Source organism: Epinephelus moara, chromosome 21 (genome assembly GCF_006386435.1).
Source record: "Epinephelus moara isolate mb chromosome 21, YSFRI_EMoa_1.0, whole genome shotgun sequence".
Classification (NCBI taxonomy): domain Eukaryota; kingdom Metazoa; phylum Chordata; class Actinopteri; order Perciformes; family Serranidae; genus Epinephelus; species Epinephelus moara.
In genome coordinates, this window is record NC_065526.1 from 8,086,743 (window position 1) to 8,099,391 (window position 12,649).

The 12,649-nt window shown below is 43.1% G+C and overlaps 1 protein-coding gene across 2 annotated transcripts in view; it reads left to right on the forward strand.

Moving 5' to 3' along the window:
- LOC126382873 (dipeptidyl aminopeptidase-like protein 6) overlaps positions 1–12,649 on the forward strand; it is a 145,880-nt gene that overhangs the window by 19,642 nt on the left and 113,589 nt on the right. Inside the window, exon 1 of one of the 2 annotated variants that reach the window (XM_050032994.1) lies at positions 267–482. The exons of the other annotated variant lie outside the window; for it this stretch is intronic. Within the exon in view, the coding sequence (XP_049888951.1) occupies positions 291–482 (192 nt within the window). The 5' untranslated portion in view covers positions 267–290. Of the gene's footprint in view, positions 1–266; positions 483–12,649 lie in introns of those variants that run through there. 2 annotated transcript variants of the gene reach the window in all.

A 12,649-nucleotide genomic window follows, 5' to 3' on the forward strand; every position in this document is an offset into this window, starting at 1 on the left:
ACAAAGCTAAAAGGACACCGCTGCGAAGGATTCAGCTTTTATATCGGTCTATCACTTCTGCTTGTGAGTCATCCACAATCCATAGATGCTTATTTACTAGCGCGGTATCTTCACCTTATCTTTTTTGCTCCATCCCGGAGGTGAAAACTGGCTGCCTGCCATCGGTTCTCCTCGAAGCGCACAGAAAACCAATAGATCTGCTCCCCCCCTCCAAAAAAACCGACTCAGGCGAGACCCCTCTGTGGCTCTGACATGCTGTAAGTTGTTTTTATCTGGACTGGACCTATAATATGGCTTCGCTGTATCAGAGATTCACCGGGAAGATTAATACGACCAATTCCTTCCCGCACCCACCTGAGGCCAGTCACCTTCTCGGTGGACAGGTTGCAGACGAGGACAACGCGACGAAGACCCCTCAGCAACTCGTCGATGGCAGACCTCACGTCCAGTACCGCAAAAAATGCTCGAGGGAGGATGAGGATGTAAGACACTTCTACTTTATTTGTCAAGATAACCCTGTCTTAGGAAAAATATCCAGATGTTTACTTTAGATAACACACACACACACACACACGCATATATTATATATACACACACATTTATAGGCCGAGAGTGTGTGCCCGGAGATATGCAAACTCTGGGGTGGTCAAGAAAGTTTTAAAATGTTTTTCTTTGGGAGCTTAACTCTTGCTTGAATGTGTGTTTGTCTCTGTTGTGTTTGGGTGCACTGTGATGAGCCCTCTTCAGATTGTGTTGGATAAACATCTAAGAGGGCCTGTGAGAGCTGACGTAGTCTGTGTCACTGTCTGTGCCTTTTTTTTCCTCACTATGAAATCACATATCAGATCTGATCCTTGGCTTGATATCTAACAGATGAGGATGATGTGATTCTCTGTCGTTTTTGCGTCTGTCTGAGAGCCTGCTCTTTCCTCCGCCGCTGTCCGTGGTGCTGAAATTGCAAAGAGCATCATTTGGTCGAAGACTGTGGAAAATACATGGGGTCATGTAGACTGTGGTGTCACACATCTTTTTGGATTTATCATTTTAAAGCTTTGATTTGGGGTGTTATGGATTCACCATCATGGCGGTTACTTTACTGGAGACAGAAAATCTAAATTTAGTCTAAGGGGAAGACGTCTAAGGGAAAGTATTGCCTCGTAGATGAGTTGGGAAATTGTTTTTCCAAGACCAAACACCAGCTTTAGTTGCCTTTACCCTGCTACTGATAGTTATTGAGTTTGTATTTTGAGAGATAAGTTGCACTTTTTGGGGAGGAATCATATCCAGTTTGAGCTACTGTCAAGAAACAATGAGAAGTCGCTTAAGACAGTTGGCTTTTTGCTTGGCTTGCTCCATGTCAGGGTGTCTACAGGTCCTTAAAAAGTCTTAAAATGTCTTCAATTCAATGTTACAATAAGGTTTGGAAGTCATGAAATAGTCTTTAATGTGATCAACATAAACCACCGCACACTGAACTGAGTTACTGTGATTTCGCTGTGGCTTCCTCAGGTTCGCTAAAACAGAATCGCACGAGCACTCACAGGTGTGCTAAATATACACGGGTCACATGACTAATGATCACAGTCATTTCACTTTTCTTTTTCAATATTTTTTCTTTCACATTCTTCAAAAACATTTTTCAAAAGATAATTTTCAATTCATCATCCTGCGGGCGACCAGCACCTGATCCTTGAGACTGGCTGTGCAGAGAGTTCTGTCTACTTAGTCTTAAATCTGAATTCGTGAGGTCTTAACGACTAAAAACATTTTATCTTATTTCATTTACACATTTTAAATTTCTTTTTGTGAAAATGAGTGGAGCATTTTAATGTGAAAGTCCACATTTCTAATGTTACAAATCTTTAGAAAACTACAATACTGTCATTTTACTTCATACCTGCACCTGTTGGCAAAATGTAGACTGACTTAACTCACTCTAATATTCATATTCCTACATAACACTTACCTCTCAAGATACTACTTGCCTGCAGCGCTTACCTATGATTCTTAAATAAGTAATAAAATTTGGTTAAAATGTGTCGTGAACTTTAAAAGCATTAAATTGAACTGTGATACCTGAAGACACCCTGATGATGTTTGGTCACATTCGTGGCTATTACAGCTGCTGAAACATCTGTCCTCAGCTGGCACAAAGTTGAATAAAGTTTCTTCATATGAGGCATAATATGACCTGTAATTTACAAATTTGCCTCATAACTATCAGATGTGCATAATGAAAATAAGGCTTTGCTTTTGTCTAGTGGACAAACAGATACATACAGTAGTTGTAAAACTTTGTACTGTTTTGTCCAGGTTGACTGTCTAATAGTTTCTTTCTCTGAGAAGGCACACACACACACACACACAGCAACATGCAAAACCAGATCTCCAGACTAAATACTGGTATAGCACATTTCTGCAAACCATGGATGTGTTGCATTTGTATGTTTAATATGTAGCAGATATGTTACGGTGGGTGGGTGCTGGAGCCTATCCCAACTGACACTGGGCGAGAGGCGGGGTACACCCTGGACAGGTCACCAGACTATCACAGGGCTGACACATAGAGACAGACAACCATTCACACTCACATTCACACCTACGGACAATTTAGAGTCACCGATTAACCTGCATGTCTTTGGACTGTGGGAGGAAGCTGGAGCACCTGGAGGAAACCCACGGTGACACGAGGAGAACATGCAAACTCCACACAGAAGGGCTCCTCCATCCTGGGTTCAAACTGGGGACCCTCTTGCTGTGAGGCAACAATGCTAACCACTGCACCGATGATGTGGAAACACCTGGGGGCAGCTGCTTCTCGCATCATATGGGTTATTAAAAAAAACATCACATACAACTGAGACGACGTTACAATTTCATCTCTCAGTGGTAAAGTATTTAACCTTCCCCTGCTCCTTGAAGCAGTGACCCTCACCACACATTGCACAACTCCTCTCCAACAGCTTTATTCTCCAAATGCTTTTGATTATCTTGCCTTCGTCGTTGTGGTTGTTGGTTGTCAGTTGTCGTTTCTTAATTTAGTCCATTAAAGACGTCAGAGGCAGATAATCACTGATTAGCCCTCCTTGAACCAAGATGGGAAGTCAACAAGTGAACGCAGCTGCTGTAGCCTTTGATTCACCTGAACACTCTGAGCCTCTGCTGAGGCCCGATGAAGTGACTTGTTAAAACGTCCTCTTGCTTGTTTGCAGATGACACCAGCTCAAACCTACAGCAAACAGCAGTGTACTCGCCCGGCCTTTTATCTTTAAAAAGCTGCCAACACTGTGATGTTCCTCTGAATTATTGATGTCTGTCACATCAAGAATCAAGTGATAAGGTTGGCAACAGGCAGAACACTGACACTGCTCGGGCTGTCAACAACAACATTCAGGCTGGACACAGCGCTCGCCACATTTCCCCTACTTCCTTTAAGAGCCCCTGTCTTCATTTTATGAGATACTCCACTGCGGTTAAATTCAAAATCCTGATTTTCTCTAGCAATTAAACCTTGGGATTGGATTTTAGGAGTGTGACCAGGAGCTGTTATTGTGCTGCTGGATTTTCCAACATATTTATTAGGTTTGCACCGTTAACCTTGAGGTCACCTTTAGTCCTGATGTCCCCCTGAGTCGTGCTGGAGCATGAAATTGCCTTTAGCCTCGGGAGATGAGGAGACCATTTCAAGAAGTGCTATTTCCAACCCCTAACCCCCCCCCAGTAAAAGTTTTAACGCACCATTGTTGCTTCCATTTATTTTGCGGAGGGAAAACTTAGAAATGTCAAGAATTTAATGTCATTCATCCAAATATTTACCTGTTTGGCTTGTGTCTAAAATCCTTCAGTTCCAGATGCAGGTTAAGCTGTTTGTACCAGAGCTGGTGAAAATGGAAATAATTAGTTTTTTTGCAAACAACTGTTTAATTTGTTTACTGCAGCGTTCTTCTGAGCTCCTGAGCTCACAAACTGCAGGCACTGCATCTTTGTTTGTAGGAGGTGTGTGTGTGTGTGTGTGTGTGTGTGTTGTGGGATTGATTAATTGTTGCTGTGCTCAGTGTGTTAGCATCAGTATTTTGTGGCAGTGTTTGAGTCACCTGGGGAGACATCAGCAGTAGTTCTTTTTCTCGGTGAATACCCTTTACTGCAAATAGAACCCCACAAGTGTCCTTAATTAATTGTTGTTATATGTAAAGGTAAAATCCGCTGACATTTCACCTTCAGACCGGAGCCCTGGGACTCTTTTATGGCCCGGCCTGTATTGACTTTTTCTTTATGCGCGGACAAAAGCAGAGAAAATGAAAATAATTCACTCTGTTTGCATTTTACATTGAAAGAGGACACGTGACTCTGCAGGGGGCAAGGTCTGCAAATATATATCGAGTGACAAAGTCATTATTCATGCTCAAGGCTCCACAAGAAGATTTGACAAGTTCTCACTGACCTGCTGCTTTAACTTAAAACATTGGAGGTAATAATTTGCATCCATCTTTTTAAGTAGTTCCAACTCTGGCATTATTAAGTCAATCTTTTATAAGACGACAAACTCAATTGTCCAACCAACCAGCTTCTTAGAATAAGTTGTCAGCTGACTATACGTTATAGACCAGCCCCTTGAATCATTTTTTAGAGCGTCGTTCGACTTCATTTTGTATTTTTTTTACTAACTTTACCAACATATAACAACCATAATGCAATGCAAGATGACACCTTGCAGAAAATCACTGAGGAACAAATGAAAGAACAAATAAAAGAACAAATCTGTGCCCATGATAGCAGCCAATACCAGTAACACAGACTAGTAAACATAGAAATACAAATGAAATGTGATGTAAGTACAATAAAAATGGGACAACTGCACAACTAGTGGGTATGTTTACTTCATGTTGCATTTCCTTCTTTTTATAAACTAAAATATGAGACCAAACTTAAAGCCGAGATGAAGTGGCATTTTGAGAATATCTACCTTCAGTGTCATGATATATCTCCAATTGAAACAGGATAGCCAGGCAAGATATATGATTCCATGGCCTGGATATGTCACTGGGAGAAATCTGATTTAATCATTGAAAAGTGGGCATGTCATAGCCAACACAGAGAATTACAACAGGTGAGGCCCCGACAGTGCACACTGACAGGATAGCAATAACCATCAGGAAGACAGAGACAAAGCCCATTGTATGTTAAATGTAACATTAGCTGATGACGCAGTCCAGTATAAAATGCACTGCGCATAATCTGGAGCTGCCAAAGATATGACCTTCCTCAAAGTAAATAGATATTAGCCAGCAGGCCAGTAACCACCATGTCTTTGGGAAACCGAGCAAGGTTTTTAGTGGCGAACACTGGACACATACTGACATACCGTGCTGGTGCTATAGCTGACTAACTTAATCTTAGCTCTGTGTGGCTAAACGTTGCAGATTGATGGGTGGACGCCGTGATATTATTGGTTGAATTTGTTACTTGTACAAGCCTAAGTGAGCTAGGGCTGCCATGACTAAGAATTTTCCTAGTCGACCAATAGTTGTCATTTAGGGCCATTAGTCAACTAGTCGCCCGCATGTTTATGGTATAAATTTAACTGGGCACTGGTAATTGGTATAATTAATTTAACAGCGCCCCCTGGGGTAAAGTCCTGAGACAGTCCTGTGTTGTTTGACCCATCCACTGCTCCAACCTGCCTCCTTACATCACTATTCATACTTCTTCCTTCTTTACTCTCATCAGTGCACTGATTGCATGTTTGCAGCCTTCCTGATGACGTAGGTTATGCAGAGATCACTAGTGCATGATTGCACATGTTAGGTGCAATACTCTTCTTAGGTATATATATATGTACAGTGCATGAGAACAGCCTGCATGTTTTGTTTCACAGGAAGAAAAAATGATTAGATTTTGATATAAGAAAACAAATACATGTATTATGGGGGCATATATTGTTAAACAGGTGCTGATGATGTGATCTAAAAGGGTTAAAAGGGCATTTTTAAATTTCATTTTCGCTTTGAAACAAATTCCCTTGAAAACTATTACTCCCCATAATCAGAAATTCAAAAGAGGTAATGCCCTTCAATGAGTCGGTGTCCATCTGATTCTTCCATTGGCAGACACCAATCTTTAAAGTGCCACTAAAAATAGTCTGACTCTTTGTTTTTTCTGTCAAACTTCCTTCATCTCAAAGTGAAGCCTCTATTTTTGGAGTCCTGTTGTTTTTAATTTGGTGATCCAAACACTCTCCGCTAGAGGAGACTGTGTGCTGTTCAAGTTTTGGGATTTATTACTCGTCAGTTTCCTAAATGAGTTTCACATTTTTACTGATTATAATTAAGGCACATCACAGGTTCCCGCCTCGAGCTAGAACTCAGAACGCTTACTGCACTTTAATCACTGATCCAGCCACTGGCTTGTGTTATGATTACGTTGATAAATTTGTACTTAATCATATTAATCTTTGTACTGTTAAGCATAACATTTTTAATCACAATACCTAAACCATGCTGCTTTCTCACTGTCATTTTGTGATGGCAACTGTAATGTTCAACCAAAAGCACTAGTCAGTAGTGAAAAGCTCATTTCCCACAGGGCTACCTTAATCCGAGACTGGCATGCTGCTCTATAATGCATTAGTCATTTTTCTCTTCTCCTAGGCTACAGATTTTTGATTAAAAGTACACTAGAAATGTGTTTTTATATTACTTTTAATGAGCTGCTCCTGCTTGAAATTTACGTGCGACAGAGAGAAAGTGTGATATTCTCCCTGCTGAGGCTGGCGGCAAAGATGTGGCTTTGAAACACATCGAGGTTACGCCAGCTACATCTCGGGGGATGAACACAAAGAGCTGCGAGCTATGAGATTTCTCTTTCGAGATTACTGTTGTTATAGCGTAACCATTGTATTTCAGGGTGTATTCTTGGCAGGGTACTGTAGAGTTCATTCTGTAGACCGTCATCACGCCTGCATGGGTTTCATCTTTAAATTAATTTGCTTAAGTTTCACACAGGTAAAATCTGAGGTAGATTCCCCGTCTGTGTAATTGTGTTATCCTGTTTAGAATCGCAGGAAGTTCAAAAGGAGCAGATCATAAATCACCCTGACTGTGTGATTTAAGTGTAAAATTTAATTCAGATACCCAGTGCCCAGGGCTCGCACACACACACACACACACACACACACACACACACACACACACACACACACACACACACTCGGCCTGTCCTCATATGCACTTAACTGTGCCTTCTACTTAGAGATACTCCAGATCTGAGTAAGACAGTTTGGCCCAGTTCCCAAGTCTCTCAGTTTAGCTCTGTACTTCCTTTGAGGTCCGGAAGCTCAGATAAATCAGCCAGACGGAGCTCAACAAGACCAGCCAGATAAAAGAAAGAGAGCAGCGAGATGTGATAGGCTGTCCTCATTATCTCTCTGTGGCCGGCCGAACTGTGTTTGCTGCAGGTGATGGCTGCATACTGCGTCATAGGGCTCGTTATCATGTGGAAAAAAATGCTATAGCAGTACCCTTAAAGTGACACTGATACTGATAGAGTTCCTTACCTTTTAGGGGTGTTGCAATATACCTGAATTGACACAATATTTGAAAATATTTAATATCAGTCATGTTAATAGAAGCATTCAGCTGCATAAAATGGTACCACCACTCCTCTCCATCCAAATAAATTTTACACCAATACATGTGTTCAAAGTATTTTTATTTCTTTCTTAGAATATATTTTGGGGCGGCATGGTGGTGTAATGGTTCGCACCGTCGCCTCACAGCAAGAGGGTTCCTGGTTCAAACCCAGGAGGGAGCCCTTCTGTGTGGAGTTTGCATGTTCTCCCCGTGTCTGCGTGGGTTTTCTCCGAGTACTCCAGCTTCCTCCCACAGTCCAAAGACATGCAGGGATAAGTTAATTGGTGACTCTAAATTGGGGTCCAGGGTGTACTCTGCCTAATGCCCAATGTCAGCTGGGATAGGCTCCAGCTCCCCGAGACCCCCAAGATGATAAGCAGTTATAAAATGGATGGATGGATATTTGGGGGGCTTTTTTCCTTTATTAGATAGCACAGATTTAGCATGAAAGGTGGGGAGAGAGTGGGGATGACGCGCGGCAAAGGGCTGTGGGTTGGCATTGAACCCATGGCAGCTGCAACAAGGACACAGCCCTTGATACGTGGGGTGCCTGCTCTGCCAGGTGAGCTCGTGGGCGCCCCCAGGTGTTCGAATTATTAAACTATGTCTTAAGTAACTGTATAAACAACTTCAAATACGCTGTGCTCGACTTAGTCTGAGTGGGCGGAAGTTCGCTGCATAGATCAGCCTCTCATTGGGCGGAACAAGCAACCCGCTGAAGTCCCGCCATACCACCTCCGGTTGTCATAGTCGACAAACGTCCTTTACTAACTTCTGCGGTGTTTGATCTTGCGGGGATGTAGCCATTTTTCTGCCATGGTTTGCGTCCTGTAGGCGATATTTTTGTGGGCGTGTTACACCAAAACCTGTTTCCCCCGGCAATATTTTTGCAAGCACACCGTTGCTGTGGCACCGCCAAGAACGATTGTGATTGGTTGAAAGAAATAAAAAAAGCTGGGGCGTTTCTTTTTCTCCAATCTTAAAGTGAGAGTCGGCGCAGCCAGACCTTTCTTTTCTTGAGAAAGGACATGGGGAATGACGTGCAACAGTGGCCTCTGCCTGGATTAAAACCAGTGACTTCATGGTCAGCACCTTAAACCTCACCAGCTCACCAGGGAACCCCTTCACTTTGTAATTTGAAGTCACAACTGGCAGTTTATATTTGAGGCATGACAGTGAGTTGTTGTAGGCGCATTTTACCTGCTTTTTTATCTGTCAGTGGAACACACACAGATATAGTACACTGTTAAAGATATAACTTAATCCTGGGAATTTTAAGCACATACTCTGAGCAGCAGGAGTAGCCCAGTATCTGACACCAGCACACTGTGAGGACGGAAACAGAGGCCTCAGCAGGGATGATTGGCTGTGACAGGCTTTACGTTCTAAAACCAGCCGCGGGAGATTTGGACCAGCTGAGTTGCAGTCAAGTTGAGACCGGCCAGTTCACACCGCTGCAACTTTTCACTGCTACGTTCTTGTTGCGAATCTTTGGTCTGAACTGGGCTTTATCTCCCCTTATCACAGAACACACACAGTTCTGAAACCTGCATTCACTTTTTGGCCACTTGGGGGCAGCAAAAACGACATGAATTTTTCACATCATACTAAAAATTACACAGGCAATATTGTGAACAAGATGATACAGCACACCCTGACCCTTACATAACATGTTGTCATGTTCAGAAAGGGCCTCACACAAGGCAAATAATGTAAACTCAATTATTAAAAGCGATGTACAAGAAAATAAAAGAAAACCCAAGAGACAAAAGACAATTAACCATTCAAAGTTGCATGTAGGAAGGGGCGCACAAGGCAGGAGCGCTGTCACCCGACGCAGCTCCTCCCCTCAGGACAGCACAGCATCCTCAGCAGGACCTCTTGCTCGGCGTTGCCATGGTTGCAAAGGTGGAGAGGGTGAGGCTGTATAAGCTCTGGGAACACACGCTGCTGCTCGCTAGTGACTCTGACTGCCATCTGGAGATGACGCAGCTCCCACATTGCACACTGAGCGTCCTGTGCTGGTGTCATGAAACATGCTACGTCCACGGTAACGAGCATGGCGTGTTTTTATTCCCTCCCGTTTAGCTCGCAATGAATATCAGCCTCCTTTGTTTCAGGGGGCTCAGGTGCTGCTGACAGACTTATTCATTATCGACCTGTTTTTTTTTGAAGGATTTTTTTTTTCACAGAGGGCCTCTCAACAGGTCATCCATTCCCCACCCCAGCACCTCTGCACTCTGTTGACAAGACATCGATCATCTCCCGCCACACTGCCCTTCCCCCACCACCTCCATGGACCTGTCAACAGTACGTCAGCAGGCCGGTGCCTCGCTGGGAGGCTGCGTCTCTTCCTCTTGATGATTTACTGTATTATTACACAAGCTGACAGTGGATATTAGTCAGTGTTTAAATACAGAGGAGCCTTATTACTCCCTGATGAGAAAAGGATCCTGCAGAATGGTTGGTGCTGAGCTTCAGTCTCCTGTGATAGATTTTCTGCTCCGAGGATCATGTGAAGTAACAAACACATCATCGCCTGTCATTAAGCCTGCACGCAGGCATTTTGATTTAAGTTTTATTTATATCACATTTGAAAACCCTCTTCACTTGTCACTGACATTTTCATTTTTGCAGTAGCTGCAATCAGTGGGGTCGAAATTTAGCCGATTAAATATTCACGCTGTGAAAAAATCACTCCTTTTTGTCAGTTTTGATCTTGTGCTTCTTGATGGCAGTCGCATCCCCTCTCTGCTTCTCACAGGAGATTAGCTCGCTCCACAGATGTAACTTCACTGTGGATCTTTAAGATTTCTTTTTAACTTTATGCGAGTGTGCCGCTAAATATAACTCCTTTTTAACCCAGCCGGTTCCCATTTCCTCTCCTCCCTGTGTTCATGTCTCCGTTTCTTGTTTATAACTCCGGGCTATAATTTCAATGTTGTTCTTTTGAGGATTGGCTTTATTAGTTGTGTGCCTGATAAACAGCAGTGCAGCTCCTTTGGAGGGAGGAAAGAGCACGTTTTGTAGATCAAGCGTTAGTTTACTCCTTCGTCTGCCATTTGTTGAAATGACAGTGTTTTTATTCGGTGGACTTTGTCATTTCATTGATGTTTAAAATGCCAAGCACATGCAGGGGAACTGTTTTTTTAATAGCTTTTCCATGCACTGTTTCAGTTCTGCCACTAGAGACTGTTGTGTTCCAGTCAATGCACCAACTCTACACCGAACTGTGGACATTATCATACAGTACAGCAGGTGAGCTCAGGCTTTGGCTCTGGTTCGCACAGATTCACACAGACTATTTGCCACTGCTGTGCCACCAGTACCAATAAAGCCTAGAAATCCTACCAAACAAACAGAAACCCAAGTTGCTATGGTTTCCTACGCAGCTTCTGTAACTAAAACCGACCAGCTGCCGCAGCTGAAAGTGTCTCATCCTGATCCAGGAAGGGGAACATAATGTCACCTCTCATTAGGATTGGAAAGGTTACACCGTCACCTTGCAACATCAGCCACATTGAGGGATTTCTGACCTGCAGACGCAGACAAAGGCCTATTTTTGGCGTAAACACACGAGGAATCATCAGTGGCATCGCATGATAGCCACATTTAATTCAAGAGGGGTAAAAGATCAAATTATCATATCGGTTGCAGAGGGTGTGTAGTGACACCAGAGAGTGCATTTCAGCTGCCAGCAGTCAGTTTATCCTGCAGCAGAGACGTGTTGCTGCTGTAGAGGTGTCTTTGAGCAAGGCACTGGATCCTCCCTTCTGACTGAGACTCTCCATCTTCTGTCACTGCGTAGCAACGTTTCATGTCTACAAATGTTTCTTTTTCTAATCAAAAGAGAAAATAATCCCGAGTACATCATTAATAATGAAGACAGAACTTTGAAGCAAGTGGAGGAAATTTCTCCCACAACATTTCTGTCAGCTAGAATTAGGGCAGCAGAGCGGAGCTGCCATTTCTCCCGAGCCCTCTCACAGTCTTTCTCTGGGCTGAGACCAGGCAGCAGTAATCCGGTGTGTCACTCGGGCAGATTCGCTTATCGACCACGCCATGATACAGCAGCGACACACCCCTGGGAGGCGTGTGCACGCAGACGCACACGCAGGCACTTAATTGAACTGCTACATAAACTCATGCAAAGATACAGAAAGGGAAAAGAAAGGCAGAGCTGCAAAGTCAACAGGGTCGTATCACAGTGTGGTAAATCCTGCAGGGAAACAACAGCAGCAACAAGTAGATTTTGTACATTTGTAGGGGCAGCGTCACTGCAGAGGGAATAGCTTGTGTTAGTGTCAAGATCTCTGTCGTGATGCAGGTGCTGTGCTTAAATATCGAATCATTCCTGAGGCTGGGAATCAGCTGGTTAGCTCCGTCATTATTTTTCATCTTTTTAGCAACACAACTGGCCCCACTCGCTCAGATAGAGAGATGATAGGCTTATTTGGAGAGTTCATGTCTGTCAATTAAAGCTACAGTTGGTAACTCAATGAAAATAAAATTGTCATGTTTGCTGAAACTGGCACTATATTCTGAATGAACTACATGAGAGCGTGTCAAACATAATCATGTCCTCCGTCTGCTTCTAATGCTGTTTGCTAATTCACCACGGCTCACCAAAAACAACCAATCAGAGCCGAGGAGTCAGTCATTGCTCATTAATTGCGGTCAAGCTGTCAAACCAGGCAGTGCTGATCAAATATGAATCTAGATTCTGTTACTGCGTTGCCTACGCGCTGCCTCTGATGTTTGTAAAGTCTATAAACACAATGATTGAACAAACATTACTATTTCTGTGTGCACGTTTTGTAATTAATAACATGGTTATCGTAGATTAGCTGGGCTAACCGTTAGCTGTTAGCCCCGTTAGCGGTGTCTGTAACTCAGTAACTCAATAAATGGTCCGTGAAAAAAATATTTTTTTCTAGCGGACATCTTAGTTACAACATGATTGAGCTAGCAGAGCAGTTTTGTGTTGCTATGTGTGGTATTTATTCAGTTTTGGGAAATCA